The 21,396-nt window shown below is 41.6% G+C and overlaps 1 protein-coding gene across 3 annotated transcripts in view; it reads left to right on the forward strand.

Annotated features, from left to right (window-relative positions):
• Positions 1-145: 145 nt before the first annotated feature.
• Hook3 (hook microtubule tethering protein 3) overlaps positions 146-21,396 on the forward strand; it is a 91,921-nt gene continuing 70,670 nt past the window's right edge. For 2 of the 3 annotated variants that reach the window (XM_042262829.2, XM_076553588.1), the window contains exons 1-2: positions 538-946; positions 8,918-9,003. In XM_042262829.2, the coding sequence (XP_042118763.2) occupies positions 887-946; positions 8,918-9,003 (146 nt within the window). In that variant the 5' untranslated portion in view covers positions 538-886. Of the gene's footprint in view, positions 417-537; positions 947-8,917; positions 9,004-21,396 lie in introns of those variants that run through there. The other variant, XM_006982931.4, reaches the window with a different exon arrangement.

A 21,396-nucleotide genomic window follows, 5' to 3' on the forward strand; every position in this document is an offset into this window, starting at 1 on the left:
GGCGGAGAGGGGCGGGGCGGGCCGAGCGCGCGCGTGCGCAGTGGCGCCTGGGCTTTCTGCTCGCGCAGGGCTGCGCCCGCGCAGGAGGGCGTGGGCGGGCGGCGCCGGGCGCGCGCGCGCGCGGAGGGCGCGCGGCCCCGAGCCCGGGAGGGAGGGAGGGCAGGGAGGGAAAGGAGGGAGGGGCCGGTGACAGTGCGGAGCTCCTGCCAGCGTCCGCGCCTCGGGAGCGGCCGGACGGAAGAGAAGGTCCGCCAGACGCCGGTCGGCTGCCCGACGCTTCGGACCCAACCCCGAGCTGAACGGCCGGCCGCCGCGGCTTCTGGTTGGTCGGGGGAGGCGCTGCGGCCACCTCAAGGAAGATGTTTAACGTGGAGTCGGTGGAGCGGGTGGAGCTGTGCGAGAGCCTGCTCACTTGGGTACGTGGTTGGGGCGGCAGCGGGCCGGTGGGGAAAAACTCCGCCAACCTTCCCCCCAGGACACCGGGGCTCGTCCCGAGGGGCGAGCACCCCGGGCGACCTGCCGTCACATCCGGGGCTTGCGACGGGCGGAGCTGAGCAGCCGGTGCGGGCCGCGTCTACACCCGCGGGCCGGGTCAGGGTCAGCCAAGGGAGCGGCCGGGCTCAGGCAGGCTGGGCCCAGCAGGGTCCAGGAGGAACTTGTCCGGCCCGAGAGGTTGGCTGCTGTCCGAGAGGAAACCTGCCCGGTGGGGGCTAATGATGGGGTGCAGGCGACACTGTAATTAGGACTGCGTGCAGGGATGAGGCGCTGGCGCTTCGCTCCCCAGCTCCCCGTGATCCAAAGCGTCGGTTCTGCCTGGGCGCCCGGTAGAGGCACTCGGGACCCCTGGTTACGACGCTGCTCGCCTTTGTTGTAGCGTTCAGCCAGGATGGAGCGGAGCCCCTTGAGGGATGAAGCCCTGCCCATTGGAAAAATCGTACATTGGAGGGTGGGTAGACAAAACATGAAGAATCACCCAGAGGCAGAACATTTGAAATGCGAGATGCATTTTGACTGTTATAAAGTAAAGGATGTGATGGTACTTATAAAGGAACCAAGGATTTAAAAAAAAATTTTTTTTTAAGCTGGGAGGATTTAGGGAATTAGTAATGGAACTGAAACACTTTTTTTTTTTTAAAGCAACGTGAGATTCTAATTTGGAATTGATAAGAGTTAAGGTTATCGAATTTTAAAGTAAAGACGTTGGATTTTAATGTCAATAGTCATGGCTTAAGCAGCCGTTTTCATTAGCTGGGCAGTTAACCCGTGTTTGTTTCTGTTTTTAGTAGGCTGGTTGGAAGTGGGTACAGGCATATGCAGAGCCATGGGATAAACCAAGTATCCCCCTGAGAACATTCGTTTTGCTTATGGCTAAAAATTGTTAACCGTCCTTTTTAGAAGAACACATATATTTACGAAGGTTACTATGACCAGTGTTAATTTTGTCTGCTTACTGGGGGAGATGGTGGTGATTGGACCTCCTGCGTGCTGAGTGAAGGCTTTAGCACTAAGCTCTCCACTCCCCCGTCCCCCAATTCACTTTAAAGGTAAAATGCAAACATAAAAAGAAATTCTGTTGAACAGTGTCTTGGGTTAGAGGATCCGGTCTCTGGAAGCTAGCCATCACTGTTTTGTGCAGGGTCACTGCTGAGAAGTTCGAAAACTGTTAAAACTTAGGTTGGTTGTAATAAATGTAACAAAGGTAGAATCCAAAGATGTGCGTGTGTTTGCGGTAGGGTCTTGCTGTGTAGCCCATTTTTGGCCTCAAACTGTGATCTTGAATTTATAGCAATCTTCCTGCCTCAGCTTCCTGGGTCCTAGGATTATAAACTTGCATCACTACACCCAGCTTGAAGTTTTTTTTTATAATCCGGGTATCGTCCTTTGAAACATAAACTTTATACAATGCAGAGCTCTATGGTTTGGTTTTGCATTAGATCATTCCTTTAATTTCAGGTTGTTTGAAATGATGCATAGTTAACATACTCTGTAAGTTCTAACTTCAAGCAAGAAGATAAGCTTCCCTGCTGTGCATCAAGTAGGATGGTGGTGATATGTTGTGTAATGTAGCTAAGCCTCCGTCAACTTTCCAGACTATTATTTAAACCAGGAGGACTTTTGAAAAGATGGGAAATGGTTTTTGTTTGTTTGTTTGCTTTTTGTTTGTTTGAGACAAGGTTTTTCTTTGTAGCCCTGACTGTCCTAGAACTTGCTTTGTAGACGAGGCTGGCCTTGAACTCACAGAGATCTGTCTGCCTCTGCCTCTTGAGGGCTTCGATTAAAGGTGTGCACCATCACCACTGGCCGGCACGAAAAAGATGGAAAATGTTTTATTCGCAGTCAGTATATAGCAAGCAGAGTGTGCTTACAGCGTACCCCTGTGCTGTTATGCCTGCCAGTCTCTTTTAAGAAGGTATTGTCGTGTGTGGTTGTGATGTGCACGTATAGGCATAGTTGCCGCCACATGCACGTGGAGGTCAAGAGTCAGCTTTTTGGAGTTGGTGCCCTTCCATGGTTTGCCAAGCAACAAACTCAGGTTGCAAGTCACCAACCAGCCTGCTGTGGTAAGCACCCTCACCCACTGAGCCATTTCCATAGCCTGTTGTTTTTTTTTAAACAACGATCATTTTATTTTTAAAATTTTTAGTATTTATTTGGGGGGTGCGCGCGCATGCGCGCGCACGTATCACAGCCTTTGTGGAAGGCATTGGCTTATTTAGTCAGTTCTTTCTTATTATTTGGACTTTTGAGAATTTTATCTATGGATTAATGTGTTTTGGTCAGATTGACTCCTCCCCTCCAACTCTGTTTCACCACCGCTTGTCCCTCTCGAGTTCATAATGCTCTTTTTTCCTTTTTAACCTATTGAGTCCATTTAGTGTTGACAGTGTATATGTGGGTGTAGGACGGTTTGCTGGAGCTTGAGTAACTTAGGGACTGCACTCTGAAGAAAACAGACTGACTCTTCCTCCTCCAGCAGCTGTCAGTTGCCAGTAGCTTCTCAGCAACATGACCTCCTCTCCATTCATTCTAGAATTTTGGCTAACTGGAGCTTGTGCAGGTCTTGGGCATACAGCCACAGCACAGCCATTGTAGATTCTCATTCACACCATCCCCTTCATATCCAGAAAACATGTTTTTGCAGCAGTTCTCTACAGTTTCTGGTCTTAGAGTCTTTCTGCCCCCTCTTCTTCAATGATCTCTAGAGTCTTAAGAAGAGGGTCTGTGATTGAGGTGTCCCATTTAGAGTTGAGCACTGGACAGTTTCTTAGTTTCTGTACTCTGATCAGTTGTGAGTCTCCATATTAATTACCCTCTACTGCAGCAATAAGCTTCTCCGATGAGGGTTGGGAGCTGCACTATTCAGTGGGTATAAAGATAAGTGTTTAGAGGGCAGTTTGATACCTTGTCCATTTGGCAAAATAATAGTAAGTTCTCTCCTGGAGTCTGTGACCTGCCCAGTCACGTGTTCTTGGCCCAGTTAACAACATAAAGCATGAACTCTGGTTTGTGAAGTGAGCCTTATAGCCAACCAGAAAGCAATTGCTTACTCCCATAACACTGATGCCACGATTGCACCAGTGGACATTTTTTATCAACCCGTTTGTCATTGTAACTTTCAGGTTCACAGCTGGGTAAGATGTTGATTATTCTTCTCTCCCAGCAGCCTGCATAGCACCATGTAGCACTATGAAAGCTAGCCCGTAGGGATTAAGCTTCAAGGTCAATACCAGTTTGATTTCTCCATGTCCTCTGGCTCAAGAATGTAGTGTCTTTAGCAATAGGGTCTTTCTTCCAAGTTCTGGTGGGTAACTAAGAGCAGTGACAATAGCCTTTATTGTTTTATGGATCCATAGGACCCCCTATGACTACCAGCTTAAAGAGGGGTGACCAAATCTGGCACTGCCCAGGCCCAGCTTCTTGAACTCTGCATGAATCATGATGAAAAGACTGCACTCTCTCAGGTCTTAGTTGATTGTTTGTTTTATGGTGCTGAGGATTAAACCTTGTGCGTGTACCGTACAACTGAGTTATATAATTCCATCCAGTTACCCAAGAAACTGGAACACAAGACTCCAGAGGGGCTGGGAGAGATAGCTCCACAGTTAAGAGCTTGTGTTGCCCTCACAGAGGACCCTGATTTGGTTCCCAGAACCCACATGGTTCACACCCATCCACCACCCCAGTTCAGGGATCCGATGACCTCTTCTGACCTCCACAGGCACCAGGCATGCACGTGGTGCCCATACATTCAGGCAGAACTTATACTTAGTCTAAACACATATTTGAAAAGAATCTAGAATGCTGTCAGATAATGACATGAGACTAATGGGAAAAGAATCCTAGTTGTGGTTCACTTCTGTGAAACGCCACAATCCTTGTGTGTCCTTGTTTTCATACTACCTTACTTATTTGGGAACCTATGAGAAGCAACTAACGTTTAGAATCTCTCCCATTCTGTTTTCCTTCCTTTTGCCTAACTCCATCCTTACCAACAAATTTGACCCTCTGATGGGAGAATAAAGAATCTCTGATGTACAAAGGTTTAAAGCCCTTGAGGGAAAATGTCTGAGTAGCATGGTGGTTGCTGGCTCCTCCATGGCAGTGGTTTTCATCCATTATCATTGATCAGCATCACCTGGAACCTTTATCAAACCAGTTTACTAGGCCCTGGGGCTAGAGTTTCTAGGTCTGGGATTGGAGCTGAGAGTTGCAGTTCTGTCATTTTCCCCAGGTGATGGGTAGTTAGTACTCAAGACGACATTTGAGAACTATTGCTCTAGAGCAAGTTTTAAGCTCACTGCTGTTTGATATTTTTGGACTCAGTAATTGTTAGGGGCACTGTCATGTGCACTGTAGGGTATTTAATAGAAGCATTGCTGTTTACAAAATAATAGTACTTACCTTGCTATTCCAGGCTCTCCTAGGGAGCAGAACATCACTCCTGGTAGAGAACCACTGCCCTAAAGTTGCTGATTCCACATGATCTCATGCTTTTCTGATGCTTTTGCGGGCGAGGGGAGGGTTGGAATGTGTTCTCAGAGCTTCTTGAAATTACAAGAAAGGTTGTGACCCTTCAGGTAGAATTTGTGCTTTAACACAGTTAAGTGCAATTATCTTTCTGTTTTACTGTATAACTATCCTGAAATGTCACAACTCAGACCTCATAGGATGATAAGTTTATTTCTTAATTGAGATCTGTCAGTACTGAAAGCAGAGGTGAACATTGTTAAACTCTTCTAAGTAGCTATGCACCTGAAGGCTAAAACAGAAAACAATTGTTTAGAAGCTCCATCTTAAAAATCAAAGGTGGGCGCACATGCTGTGTTAAATTACTCTTTAAAATTCCTTCCTTTGGGCTGAGCTCGTACTCCAGTTTGTAGAGTACTTACACAAAGCCTGTGTAACCAGATGTGGTGGTGCACACTTATAATCTCAGCAGTCCACCTCTAATTCTAATCAGGAGGTGGAGGCAGGAGGATCGAGGAGTTTAAGGTCATCCTGTCTTTGATAGTGAGTTCTAGGCCAGCCTCAGATACATGAAACTCTGTCTCAGGGGGAAAAAAAAACCTATTTGATTTATTGAGTTGTTTCTTCTGACTGACCAGGAGCAATTTTGTAACCCTGAGTAGGAATGTAACTCAATACTAGAACACTCGCCTTGCATGACAAGACTTGAGTTCCATTCCCAGCTTGAGGTAGGAGGGATAGGGGCTTGATTCCTTAACCTTCATCCTACTTTAAAGGTTTCCAGATGCTAAAACTGCCCAGGTACATAGGATTATTTGATTCATTTATTAAAGTAGATTAACAGAGATTAACTTGTTTGCACAGATCTATAATCTCAGCTACTCAGGAGGCTGAGGCAGGAGGATTGCAGGTTGAAAGTTTGTAGAAACTACAGAGTGAGTTCAAGGCTATTAGCAAGATTCTGTTTTGGAAACTTACAAGAGGGCAAAAGAGATGGCTCAGCAGTTAAGAGTAATGGCTGTTCTTCCAGAGGACCCAGTTCAATTTCTAGCACCTACATGGCAGTTTACAGCAGTCTGTAACTCCAGTTCTAGGAGATAGGATGGCCTCTGAGGGCACTGCATGCACAGTGCATAGACTTACATGTGTGCAAAACACCCCTACACATTAAAAGAAAGCAAGCAAGCTCAGAATTCTACAAGAGGTAGGGTGATAGCTCAGTAGGGAGTGTTTACCTAGCATGTGCAAGGCTCTGGGTTCACTTCTCCAGCAACATGCACCACACCTGAGGGTGGGGTGGGGGATTGTAGCATCCTAAACACATCGTACAGGGATTATGATTCATTTTGTGGATCTAAGAAATGTTTCCAAAACGAAAATTTCCCAGATGACTATCATGCACACCTAGGTTTGGAAACTGCTAATATTAATACCCCCAATTTTTATATGGAAAAAGCTGATAGTAAAAGAGATGAGGTAAAATATCCCAGGTTATGTGATAAATTAGTAGTAAAACTAAGGACTAGAATTGATGCATTACATTCCAGGCAGTGTTCACTGAGCTTAATTGGTAAGCCCCTTATTTTGGGGTGTGCACCAAGTGATTAAGATGTAATATGTGATTGTTGCTGTTTCATCTCTTTTTTTCCATGTATAAACCCACAAAAAGAGATAGCTTTTAAATGGGCCATTAAGTTAGTACCTATAAAATGAAAACGGGTACTTTTTTTTTTAACTTACCAGTATGGAGACAGTTACAGATAGAATAAAGTTTAAAATCAGACTGAGATGATCTTCACTTGTTTCATTTGTGCCTTTTACTCATTTTCTGGTCCCCCACCCCCATCCCCCCATGGAGTCTCACTATATTTCGGGGCTAGCATTGAACTAAAATCGATCCTCTTCCCTCAGTCTCCTCAGTAACTGGAACTAAAAGTATATGCTACCATGCCTGGCTTATTTCCTAACTTTTTTTTTAAAGTCAAGACTCTGTGTGTATTTGTTAGGACCTTCTTATCTCCCAAATTCTTGTCTGACTAAAAACTACTTTCTATAAGAACCTGTGACATAAATCCCTTAGCTTCTGCTGCCATAATCATCATTACCTGAAAGACTCCTGCCCTATATAAACCGGGAAGTTATAACTATAACTTCTCTCAGCGCTTGGGAGTGGAGGCAGGAGAATCAGGAGCTCAAGGTCACCATGACCTCTGATACATAATGAGTTGGAGGGCAGCCTGGGCTACATGAGACCCCAACTTTTATGGATAGTATGATGCAGAGAAACAGATATTCACGCATTTTTAGTAGTAGTTTATTGTTTCATGGTTTATTTGGCAACAGGTATTTTTTTAAAAACTTAAAAATAAATATACATTTAACCTGGCAGTTTTTTCCTAATCCAATAAATAAAAAAGAAAGGTGGTCATCTGAGTGTTATCTCGTATTTCCATTGTTTCGATCTGGTTTAGCCTCCTCAGTGTTACAGACTGCCACAGCAGACTTGTCTGCCTCTTTCCTTCCAGTATTTCCTTCATATTGCATCCAGTTTGGTTTGTACAGTTCAGATCACTTTCTTGCTTGAAAACCTTTATTTACAAACTACCATTATTCTTAAGATAAATTCCAGATGTGGCCTATCTAGTCTTGCCTAATGATACTTCTTTTAGTTCTTTCACGTGTTTTATACTTCTCTCTGTTCCATTTCTTCCTATGATTTCCACCTTTCTATACCAGGCTCCTTTTCATTCCTGCCACATATCTTCTTAATGGGAATCTTTGTCTGTATATCCCACAATACTTCCACCAAATTAAAAGACCTGTATCAGGACACCCTTCATTTGTTATCCTCAGTGATTTATTTCCTTTTAAATCCGGCTTGGACTGCTGGTTATCAGTTGGCTGATAACTATTGGCTTACTTCCTTTCTGGTATCAGGTGGCCTTGAACCCCTGAATTTCTGCCTCCACTTTGCAAGTCTTGGAATTACAGGTGCATGCCCTTAGGCCCTTCTTGGGTTCATTTCTTAAATTTCTCTTAACCAATACAAAGTTAGTTGTAATTCAGTATATATTTGAAATTGAAATGAATTGAGTATCCAACTTAATGATGATAAAGATGAATTCTGTATCCATATAAAAAGATTTTTGCCTTTGAGTACGAGATCTCAGATAAAGGTGTCTGTCACCAAGCCTCATGATCTGCATTCAATCCCTTGGACCACCTGATAGAAGGAAAAAACCAGCTCCCACAAGTTGTCCTCTGACCGCCACATGTATACTGTGGCACTCACACATGCACATACATAATAATAATAATAATAATAATAATAATAATAATAATAATAAACAAAAATTTAAAGAAATTATTCCCTGAAGTAGTTATGATTACTACAGTAATTGATGAAGCACAAAAGTTCACATTAATAAGAAATTGACTCTGCTCTCCAACAAGTATCTCTTTGGTCCATACTGTTTTTGCCCTTATTATTCTTGAGTCAGTCATCACTGTTAGAGGGGCTGAAGTTACCATCATCTTCTTTTGTTTGTTTGTCTTTCAAGACAGGGTTTCTCTGTGTAGCTTTGCGCCTTTCCTGGATCTCACTCTGTAGCCCAGGCTGGCCTCGAACTCAGAGATCTGCCTGGCTCTGCCTCCCGAGTGCTGGGATTAAAGGCGTGCGCCACCACCGCCCAGCACCATCATCTTAGACTGTCATCTGTGAGTAGTGTGATGAAAAGTCAGCCAATATCTACCACAATTTCTCTTTTGCCTATGTGGGAAGAAATTTATGATGATTAAAATTTTTATTTCAACCTCCGAGATAAGATAATATAAAACACACACACACACACACACACGCACGCACGCACGCACGCACGCACGCACATACGCACATACATCCCTAAGAAATCTTAATATAGTTAACCATTGGATCTTTTTTTTTCTTCAGATCCAGACCTTTAATGTGGATACACCATGCCAGACCGTGGAAGATTTAACGAATGGGGTTGTGATGTCCCAGGTTCTTCAAAAGATGTAAGAATAAGTTACTTGTCTTTATGTGTGGTCTTACATAGAAACCTTTCTTGGACTGAAAAGGATTAAAAAAGTTGAAGTGTGAGAGTTGCTTTTCTCTCATTGACAAAATACCTAAGGTGATCAATTCATATGAAAGAAGGGTTTATTTTTGGTCTACAGTTTGGGGTATTCCATCCCTTGATCAGTTGTCCCGGTGCTCTTGGGCCTCTGACAGGGCAGCACCATGGTGGGAGCATGGGCAGAAGCAGCAGCTTCCCTCCCAGCAGTCAAGAAGCTAATTGGGAGCTGGAGAGATGGCTTAGTGGCAAGGAGCACTTGATGTTCCTGCCCAGGACGCAGCTTTGGTTCCCAGCTCCCACGTGGTGGCTCACAGCCATTAGTAACTCCAGGCCCAGGGGATCCAGTGCCCTCTTCTGGCCTCCTGGGCACCAGGCATGCATATGGTGCACATACATAAATTCAAACCAAACATCCATATGATGAAATAAAGTACATTTTAAAAGAAGAAGAAGCAAAACAGGATGTTGTAGAGGCCCTACGAAGTTCCTTCCAGGGTAAGCCCTCCAGTAATCTAGCTTCCTATTCCATAGGCCTTACTTCATGAAGGGTCCACCATCTCAGCAGTCACAAGCCAGGGACCAAACCTATACGTGCAACTTTGGAGATCATTTCAGATCTAAACTATAACAAAATGTGTGTGAACTTGGGTTGCACGTGGAATGAGAGTTCTGATGGCATGTACTTAGGTATAGATTGGTTATAAGTTTAGTTGGGACTGTGATTGTTATTCCAACTTAGGTTGATAACCAGATTTTGTCATTATAGGACAAACTGAGAATGCTGTCTCTTGTAGAACATCACTCTAACCTTAGCACTGAGATCTTCCCTGACCACCAGTGTGATACAGCAATTGTCATATATTCTCTGTTCCCTTAACTTCGTGTATTATTCTCTGAACTATGTAATATCTTATGTTATGTATTTGATTGATTGTTTATGACCTCCTCTGTCCTGGAAACACACAGTCTAAGTTTGTTAAGATCTGTGAAGAGCCAGGAAGCTTGTTTTCTTTCTGGCATCCTAACAACTAAGAAAATACATAATTTTTTGAACCATATGAAATTACCATTCTTTGCAGTTTCTTTTGTTTGTTTTGCTTTGCTTTTTTTTTTTTTTTGGTTTTTCGAGACAGGGTTTCTTTGTGTAGCTTTGCGCCTTTCCTGGGACTCACTTGGTAGTCCAGCTGGCCTCGAACTCACAGAGATCCGCCTGGCTCTGCCTCCCGAGTGCTGGGATTAAAGGCGTGCGCCACCACCACCCGGCTTGCTTTGCTTTTCGAGAAGGGTTTCTCTGTGTAGCCCTGGCTTTCCTGGAACTCACTCTGTAGACCTTGCTGACCTCAAACTCAGAGATCTGCCTGCCTCAGTCTCCCAAGTACTGGGATTAAAGGTGTGCACCACCACTGCCTGGCCCATTCTTTGCAGTTTCAAATAGTCAGATATTAGTAACTTTCTCTAATTCAACTGTTGTTGTGAGTGCTCATGACTAAAAGAATGAAATGTTATTTGAGGTGTATGCAATATATCTGATTCTTCTTTGCTACATACTTTGAAAACATAATGATATCAAATTCAGTATCTCGCTATGTAGCCCTGGCTGGCCTGGAACTTGCTATGTAGACCAGGTTGCCTGGAATCCACAGAGTCTGCCTTGTATCTGCTTCCCGAATGCTGGGAATAAAGATGTACCCTGTGTGCCTGGCCCAGGGATTTTTTTTTTTTTAATTTAAAGCATTATGTGTGAATTGGGTTTGGCATGATTTTTAGATGATTTTATACTTTGAAGCCCTAAGTACTTATCAGCTGATATTAAAAGATTTATATATGACTGTGGGATTTTTCTCTAGTTCTGTTGAAAATCAGTATCATCTTTAAATTAATGCTTGATATTATTACCTTCCAGTTACTTAAATGATTTATACATGTGAGGAGTAGCTAAAATGTTTTAGAAAACCTTTTTTGTGTGTTTAGAATGGGGACACATGTTTGAAAACTATAGTTTTTACTTTCTTCTATAATTTAGCATGCATGCAACCTTTTTCAGGACATAGGCACACCTTTCTTTCTTTTTTTGCGGGTTAGGGGTTTGAGACAGAGTTTCTCTGTGTAACAGTCCTGGCTATCCTGGAACTAAGCTAGCCTCGAACTCACTGAGAAAGGTTCATTTGAAACCTGGACAGCCTTGCTTCTAGTTCCCTAAAAAGTATAGCATTTCTTATGAGACCGTAATTGATGGTTCATGCTGTGAAACCTGTGATTTGTTTGTTTACTTGTTTGTTTTGTTTTGTGTGATATAGGATTTCTTTCTGTTTATAGCCCTGGCAGTCCTGGAACTCAGTATACAGATCAGGCTGGCCTTGAACCCCAGAGCTCTACCGGCCTCTGCTTCCTGAGTGCAGGAATTCAAACTGTGCCACCACACCTGGCCAAACTTGTGGTTTGATGTGCCTGCAGTGCAGATGCTTAGGAACAGTTAATACATTGCACAGATCTAAGTTTAAGTTCCTTCTGCCTTTTATTTACTTTTGCTTTTTAATTTCCGCTGTGCATATGCCTTGTCTATAGTACCGTGTTATATACATATTGAACATATTTCTCCCCTCATTCCTTCCTGTTCTATGATTTCTCATCACTCTCCCTCCCATTAATTCCCTAGATAGTTTTACTCCATGTCACTACATACATGATTTTATGTATCAATGTAAAGTTTAGGAACCAAAGAGAGGAAAATATTTGTCTGTCTGATATCGACTTAATTCATTTTCTCTAGTTGCATCCTTTTTGCTACAAAGGGTATGACTTCATTATTCTTTATGCTGAAAAACAATTTCATTGTGTATATATACCATACTTGCTTTTTTGTAGATGTTACAAGTACATTTTTTTATTTTTGATGTCATAATATAATTAAATCATTTTCCCTTCCATTTCCTCCCTCCAAACCCCACATATGCCTCCTTGTTCTTTTTCAAATAAATAGCCTTTTTTATTAATGTTGTTACATTCACACACACATATACATATATATACACATCTATATTCATAAATATAACTTGCTCAGTCTATATAATGTAACTTGTATTTATGTTTTTAGGGCTAACCATTTGATACTGAATAACCAATTTATGCATAGCACATTTTCTTTACTCAAGGTTGGTTCTATAACTTACATGTTTGCAATAGTGCTGTAATAAGCATTGATGTAGAATTATCTCTGTGATGTGTTGATATGAGTACTTCAGGTAAATCCCTAGGGTAGAACAGCTGGGTGATATGGGAGATCTATTTTTAGTTTTTTGAGAAACTTGTGTGCTGATTTTAACAGTGACTCTACCAGTTTACCCACCAGCAACGTGTAAAGGTTCCTTTTGTCCATATCTTTGCCAGCATTTGTTCTGTGTGTGTGTGTGTGTGTGTGTGTGTGTGTGTGTGTGTGTGTGTGTGTACACCAAAGGAAGCTAGAAACAGTATCAGGCCCTTTGGAGCTGGAGTAACAGGTTGAACTCCTCATCTGCCTGATAGGGATGCTGGGATGCAAGCTCTGATGAGGCAGTAAGTGCTCTGAGCTGCTGAACCATTTCACCAGGCCTGTTTTCTTTTTAAAACTTTCTCAACAAAATTTTATTTTAACTTAAATTACAAAGTCTGCTAGGTATTTTAATAAATTCATTGTTCCTCAGGAGAATAATATGGCACTAATAAATTAACAACTGTATACCTCTCTTACATTTTTAATAATTCAGTGTGTGTGTGTGTGTGTGTGTGTGTGCGCGCGCGCACGCGCGCGCACGCACATATGCAGAGTACTGCATATGTGACATAGTGCACATGTAGAGGTCAGAGGACAATTTTGGGGAGTCTGTTCTCTCCTCTGTCTTGGAGTCTGGGGATTGAACTCTGGTTGTCAGGCTTCTATAGCAAATACTTTACTCACTGAGCCAGCTCACTGGCTCTCCCACATGTTTAAAGGGTTTAAAAAAATCAGATAGCTGTCCTAAGTAAAATTAAACCATTATAATATAAGAAGAAACTACTTCCAATGTAATAATTTGAGTGTATTAAATGATCATACCTAAAATGCAGCTTTTGAACTTTGTGTTTACGTTGGTTTGTTTAAAGACAAAACCAGAAAGTCTTACCTGTCTTCCGCCTCTCCTATGTTAGTGTTTTCTTTGGCACATCACACGCCCACATCTTCCTTATGAACATCTTTAATGCTACCCTATGGTTGCCAAGGTGGAAGCTGTTTTCTTGTTTGACATCCTAAGAACTAGCTTGACAAGGAGACTTTCCTTCCATTTGGTTGTAATAACTGTTTTCACACTAAATCCGGACACACAGCACTTGACCACAAAGTCCAGAATGCTTAGCTCTGCCCAGCCTACCTAAGGGATTATTTCAAGATCAGAATAATTTTTCTATTTCTATTAGAATCATGAGTTATTTTATACAGATTCCAGTAAAGACAGCCTCAAAAAATTTATAGACTTCATTTAAATTAAACAAAATGAAATATGTCTATATTTTCTAGAGTAGGTTGTCTGACTTGTGCTCCTTGAAGAAGTCCTCAAGTCTTGCAAAACATCTGTTGGAAGGCTTGTTTTATCGGCCAGTGGGTATTTAATTAGACAGGATCGCAAAGAATAATTATATAGATGTCTTAATTGCTATGTTGAATTGGCACTAGCATACTCTGATGAGTTGTTACTTATGATCTTCATGTCACCAAAATGGACAGATACCATTCTAATAACTTTATGTAGATACAGTTTTGGAGATGTTGCTTGTTGAGGTCACCCTCAAAAAATTGATAAAAATTGGTTACCTTTTTAAAATATATTAAAATTATTTTATTTATTATTGTTTGTATGGGTGCATACATACCACAGTGTGTGTGCATGTGAAGTCAGAGGACAATTTTAGAAGTCAGAGGACAATTTTAGAAGTCAGTTCTTTCCTTCTGCAGTGGGTTCTTAGGATCAAGTTCAGGTCATCAGGTTTTTACAGTAGTCATCTTTACCCTGTGAGCCATTCCACCAGCTCAGTGACTTCTGAATACTAATAATTTGCTGTATAATAATTTGCACAGGACTCCCTTGATTATTTTTCTTTTGCTGTGAAGACACACCATGGCCAAAGCAGTGTGTGTGTGTGTGTGTGTGTGTGTGTGTGTGTGTGTGTGTGTGTATTTAATTGGGAGCTTGCTACAATTTCAGAAGTGAATCTGTGACCATCTTGGTGGGGAGCACTGGTAGCAGGCAGGCAGACATGGCTTTGGAGCAGTAGCTGAGACCTTACATCTTGTCTGCAAGTTGGAGGGAGAGACTGGGCCTGATGTAGGCTTTTGAAACCTCAAAGCACATCCTCACTGACACACTCCTCCAACAAGGCCACACCTCTTAATCCTTCCCAAACCATTCACCAGCTGGGACCAAGCACTCAAATAAATGAGCCTTATGGGGGCCATTCTCATTCAAACCACCACAAGAACTTTTTTTTAAATTTCCACATTGAAGACTTATGGTTAGACCTCTCCCTAAGAAAGGCCAAAGTTTTAATTATTCCATTTCATGCCTATTGTACTGGATTACTTAAGAAAGAACCCCTACAAAGCCCTTTCCACAAATAATCAACATGGGCTTATCATAATGTATATCATTCATAGACCTGCCAAACATGGGTCATTTTTTAATGAATATGATCAGTATTATGCAGGAAATCATAAAAGATGAAGCTCCAGTAGTTCCATCTGCCAGTGGCACCTATTAGATAATCAAATGCAAAGGAGTGGTTTACTTTGTCTTTTAATTCTGTGACCCTTAAATGTTAAGCCCAGCATTTTCATGTAATCGGAAGCATTTTAATTACATGTAAGCATTCTGGTTTTTTGTTTTTTCAAAAACTCAGCTTTAGGTAATAGTTAGGGACCACTACAGCAACATTCCTCTTTTGTATACATTAACCATTTGAAAGAAATGGATATTAGAAGACTCAGAAAAGAAAACCTGTAAGCAGAGTTAAAATAAAATGCAAAGTATCACTGCCAGCTCTACTGTTTTACAGTACCTTTAGAAAGTAAAATTAACCAGGCAGTGGTGGTGCACACCTTTAATCCCAGCACTTGGCAGGCAGAGGCAGGAGGATCTCTGTGAGTTTGAGGTCAGTCTGACCTTCAGAGCAAGTTCAGGACAGCCAGAACTACATAGAGAATCCCTGTCTTGGGGAGGGAAAAAAAAAGTAAAATTAACATATACCCTTCAACATATCCACGTTCACAATCTCAAGAAAAATCACATGTCAAAAAGTTCTAGAAAGCTGTGAAAAGCAAATGCATATTTTCTTTAGGGCCTTGTGAAACCACATTTTGAGGAAGTTGCTAAGTTTCAGTATCAAGTAATTTTCACATCAGTTTTATCTGCTCCAAAAACTCACACTATGGATAGAGTTCCCCTCAGATCTCCAACAGAGCTCTATACACACCATTTCCCTTCAGCCAAAACAGGCACTGTCCCTTTAAGATGTTAGGAGTGTGCTGCATGCCATACTGTGTGGTGTCTTCACCAAAGAGGACCACATGTATCTAGGTGTTGCCTGCTGTGGTCAATGCCCTCTTCTCTACATTACTCCCAGCCATCCCTTTGCCTTCATTCTGCCTGCTGTGTTCAGAATTCCTGAAACTAATGGAGTCTTTGTATTCTGAAATGATGCGAAGAGCAGAGGAAGCCCACAAGTGCTCTAGTGTGCAAGCACCACCACCTGCAGTCTGACCTGGACTGAAAACCACTGACTCAGCAGATGAGCAGTGACGTCTCCTGAAACAGAGTGCCTGTCTGCTGTTCAATAGCTAGCAGTAAATGCCGAGTTTGGACTCAGACTTCTAGATGTTTATTGTATGTGTGCCATTCTGCTGAACTGGTCCCTTCAAATTCCTGATCTGTTTAAGTAGGTCCCCCACCCCCACCCCCATGAACTGCTTTTCCATGGTCCTGTCTGAAGTTTACCAAAGAACTAGGTGGAGGTTTGGGTCTTGAGGATGTCCAAGATAGACTGCATCTTTTTGAGGTTGGCCATGAATACTTTGAAAATACAAAATACCTCAAACTAGATGTTACAACTTTTGTTATAGGTTTGTCATTGATTTGAGGTTCTCGGATTTACTACTAAATGTTGTCCAGTTTTGAAGTTGTGTCTTATGTCCACCAAGAAGCTTCAGTGACTCTTGGCTTTGACATATAATTTTATAAATGAAATAATTTCTCATATTCACTGAAAACTCTATCATAATGCTGTCCCAAAAGTACTAAGAAATGTGTCTTAGTAAATCTTTGAATGTAGCAAACACATCCAAAGTTATGTCAAATGTTGGCATTTCAGTATATCTGAAGAAATCAGAACTGTTCTAACCGTATTTTCTTATCCTACAATTTAGAGCTTTTGTGGAGATTATTTGCCCTTTCAGTACCGTGAACAAAGTGCTCTCATGGGGACAGATTATTCAACAGTAGGGTTTCTTTTACCATTGTATCTTCTGAAAGAAATTGATCCTCGCCTTTTTGCCAGCTAAGTTCATGAGCTGCCATGCTGCCGAGGAGGAGGATGCTGGGGAGGAGGATGTTGAGGAGGAGGAGGATGCTGGGGAGGAGGATACTGAGGAGGATGCTGAGGTGGATGTTGAGGAGGAGGAGGATGCTCCACAGCTCTTAAGGAAGTGGAGCTCCTGCTTCTGCTGTGATTCTTATTCTGCCTTTCTTCCTCTGGAACAGAGCAGGCATGTGTAAAAACAAGCTAGAGGGACTCCTGAGGAGGGAGGAGGTCCAAAAGGGGAGCCCCCGGGTTTAGTTTTTTGTTTTATACCATACAAAATTTCTTACATGGGAAACTTCTGTAGCCTTTTCTGTCTCCCTGCCCCCAATGTCTCTTCTAAAACAACCTTGCTTTCCTTCAAGTTTCTTATGATATCTGTTGGTGAATCACCTTTGTTTTCCCTCACCATTTGCTGTGTCAGATAGGAAGGCTACTATTTTTGTGTTGATTATATTGTCTGCCACTTTCCTGGAAGTGTTTATCAGATCCTTTTTCTCTTAGAATCTTTAGTGTATTGTGTATAGAATCACATCATCTAAAATAAGGATACTTTGCCCCTTTATTATTGAAAATGGTTGGGTTTTTTTTTTTTTCATTTCTCTGCTTTCTAATAGTGTGTGACCAGTTTTAAAAATATTTATTGGCTATTTGTATTTCTTTTTTTGAAAAATATTTATTTAGTTCTGTGGCTTTTTTGTCAATTAGATGGTTTGCTATTTTGTTGTTTAAATTTGGGAAATAATTTTTTGGATTTATTTAGTGTGTGTGCACATGCTCATGAGCATACCACCATACATATGTGTAGATCAGCTTGATTCTTTGGTTCTGCCGCATACGGTCACTGGGATTGAACTCAGGTCACCAGACTTGGTGATAGGCACCTCCACCCACTGAGCCATCTCTCCAGTCCCTCATTTTTTGAGTGTTTTTAACTAAACTTTCTGAAAGATCTTAAATGTTTTTATTTTATTATGTGTATAGGTGTTTTGTCTGTATGTGTCTGTGCACCATGTACACACAGTGCTTTCTGAGGCCAGAAAAGGGTGTCAGATCACCTGGAACTGGAGTGAAATGCATCATGTGTGTGCTGGGAACCTAACCCAAATCCTCTGGAAAAGCAGGCAATACTCTGAAGTAAGCCATCTCTCCAGCCCTTAATTTTTAAAGATTGTAGATATTAATCCCATCTGGTGAATAGTTGGCCAAGATTTCCCTCCCGTTCTTTATTTTTCTTCACCTTAGTGCTTTTCTGTTCACAACACTTTAAATTTGGCTTGTAGTCCTATTAGTTGCTTTTCTCCATTTCACTTACGGTAAGAGCTGCAGCGCTTACAGCGGTATATATGACCCTAATGATCGTGGCTCTTCGTACCCTCTGACCGTGCTCACTAGTATTCTTTTGCAGTGTCTCCCTTGATCCTCAGGCATCATCTGCTTCGGGACTTACCCTCAGCCTTTGTGGTGTTTGCCTTTTTCTCAGCATAACCTAGTCCAGGCCCTCTTTAATATTTACTAATGCCTTTATATTCCACGTCTCCATCTTGCTCTATGGATTTTCAGAAAACATTTGTTGAACATGTGAATATAACATTGCCTCTAGAAGAAAACTTTTCTCTCCTTTTAACCTTTATTTCAAAGTGTTTCCATTCTTATTTTCCATATCAGGTACCAATTGGGCATTCTGTTGCTCAGTGTAAACCTTAAGAAATTAGTGGGAAAAACAGTAAGACCAAAAGCTATAAAGTGTGGGCAATTGTGGGATGCCTCATAAATCAGTACTTTTCTTGTGCCTTCCCTGGTTAGGTTTTTGTTTTGTTTTGTTTGTTTTTTGTTTGTCAACTTAACACAAGTTAGAGTCATTTGAAAAGGGAACCTTAATTGAGACCATGCCCCTCCCAGATTGTCCTGTGGGTAAACCTGTGATGCATTTTTTTGATTAGTAATTGATGTGTGAGACCCCAGCTCACTGTGGTCTGTGCCACCCCTGGGTGATCCTGCATTGTATAAATACTGTGCTATAAGCCATGAGAAACAAGCCAGTAAGCAGCCTACCTTCATGGTCTCTGCTCTAGTTCCCTCCAGGCTCCTGCCGGGCCTTCCCCCAGATGATGCTGTGACCAGAGAGCAGTAAGCTGAAAGAAACCTTCTCTTCCCCAAGTGGCATGGTGTTTTCTAGCAGAAATAGAAATGGTTAACAGGAGTAAGACAGTAGCCTAAGTTGTTCACCTGTGCTTTAGAAAGGATTCTTCACATGCCTGTGCTGCTTACTTCAGAATTCTGACACAGTGGGGGCTAAGTAGAATTTCTGTTTCTCTTGTCATTATGGCTGTGAAATCTAATTACAATAGTGTATTGTCTAATACACACCTTGGGTGTTCAAAAAGCCACTAGGAAACATATCAAGACCCCATCTCAAAAACCAAGCACAAAACTTCAGAAAGACCATTAGGAAATAGTCATACCTAGGATAAAAGACAAAAATCACAATAGGCTTAAAGTTCTAACCTGGCTTTTATAGCCGATTCCAGAATTGGCAATACCACATTTTATAATAAGTGCTCCAGTGATTCTGGACATAGAGATTGGCTTCATAGACTGAAGACCAGAGTGTAGAAACTAGACAAAAAACATTAGTTACATCTTTTCTGAAGGTTAAAGCAGGGGGCCTTTAACTTACCATGCCAGCTAGAACTAGAGATTGTCTCTCATTCTCACGAATTCTTAGACAGTTTAATAGCTTACCTTTGGCTAACTGATGTGTGACTAGATTTTGGTTTGTTCTGCTGGGCCTAATATAAACTCAGTCCAGACCAATGACCTGATAAAAAATTTTATCTAGCACTAAGGATCTTTCTGAAAAACACTAAAAGTTTGCTGATGAAAATGCTTGCTTAACCAGACTAGGCTGGGCATTGTGATACAACGCCTTTAATCCCAGTACTCTGAAGGCAGATGTAAGGGATCTCTGGGAGTTCGAGGCCAGCCAAGACCCTGTCTTAAACAAACAAACAAACAAAACCCATCTTTTTAAGGAAGTAGAATCAAAATATATTCATGTTGAAGCCCATATTAATGTGTAGGGGGTTGTAAAGAATACTATGTTACTTATTTCTAGCAGTAGAAATAAAACTTAATTTCTTTTGGTTGTTTTTGTTATTGAAAGCATTTGACTATAAGAAAACAATATATTCTGGAATTATATTAAGGATTAAAATTAATGTGTTTTTCCTTCATCTAAGCTGTTACAAGCGTAAGTGCAGGCAAATAAGTGCACTGCTGGTTAAGGAGATGGTTTTTAACAGGTGTCAGGGCATCGGTGGATAATTTGTTACTTGTGAAAAACATTCCCAATGAGATTATTTAGTTGTTATTTTCATATCAATATAAAGCCATCTCTAAAGAGTTGTGAGAAAATTGCCTTTATACTGTGGGAGTCTAGCCCAAGACCTTCAATAGAGAATATTTAGAAATTTTCTGGAATTACAAACTGTTTAAGCAAAAGTCACAGCTAGAGATGTTAATCTCGCCGATCAAGAGTTAGACCACTTCTACAGTTTAAAGTCAAATTTGAAGCAAGCTTTAACTAGCCAGGTGGATGGGCTCTGGCCAGGTCCAAACTCAGATTCCCGGGAAATGGCCCCGAATCAGGGTTTAGATCGCCTTAAATATTTCCCGTCAGGTTCAGTCAGGAGCAAGCATACAACTTGATGTACCTCCAGCCTACATCCAATCAGGGGCAAGTGTACATCCTGACATATTTTCACCTGTGGACCTCCCGCCCACATGTGATCAAGCACATCAGTGCAGTTGAGTCACACAAACTTGTGTGATAGTGGTGAAAAAATATGTGGCCTGGTATCTCCCATAAACCATAGCCTCCAGCATTTCAGGAATTATGTGTCCTTGGGCAAGGGGCTTGCAGATCAGAGGCATTTTTCTTTCATGGATCTCTATGGTAGGGTAATTAAAACTTAAAATGTAACTCTGGCTCTCACAGAAGCTTGCATATAGAGTCAAAGTTTATTGCTATTTATAAGCCCCACTGGGGAAAGAAAAAATAGTAGGAAAGAAAGAAAGTTGCAGGTGAGTATCTGTTTTGAGACAGGGTCTTGCTTCATGGCTCACATTTACCTGGAATTGACTATGTAGCCCAGGTTGACCTCAATCTCCCCTTCCTTCTGCCCCAGCCTCTGCCTCCTAAAGGCTAGGATTGTGGCTCTGTGCCACCATGCCTAATGTTCAGACTCCTGTTCTTGGTATGCTCTGCTGAGGTAGTAGATTAGAAGCTTACTAAATACGTGCTAACTACTTTGCTAAAATGTATTGGGAAACTCCTTGTGGCAGACGTGAGGTATTGGGTGGAATAACAGTGAATAACAAGTGCCAGGATTTAATTAAATAGAGGGTACTATAAAGGGTGGTTTTCTTTTTTCCCACTTGTAACAGTTTAGTGAGATGATTAGCCACTGAATCTCCCATTTGTGTTGAATTCTGCTTATTTGTTTTAACAAAAAGTGTATGCTCTCAACTCTGCTACTTAACTGCAATTGAATTTGGGGAAATTGCTTCTGATAGTTCTTACCTGTAACATTTTAAAGTTAGCTTTCTGTTGGATGAAGGAACAGATACCCGAGAGAAGCAATTTTAATGGAGGAGGGGTTGAGATATAATACAGTCCAGTGGTAAAGTACTTGCCCAGAATGCACAAGGTCCTGGGTTTGACCTCCAGCATGGCTCAGGGGTGGGG

Source organism: Peromyscus maniculatus, chromosome 17, assembly GCF_049852395.1.
Source record: "Peromyscus maniculatus bairdii isolate BWxNUB_F1_BW_parent chromosome 17, HU_Pman_BW_mat_3.1, whole genome shotgun sequence".
Lineage (NCBI taxonomy): Eukaryota > Metazoa > Chordata > Mammalia > Rodentia > Cricetidae > Peromyscus > Peromyscus maniculatus.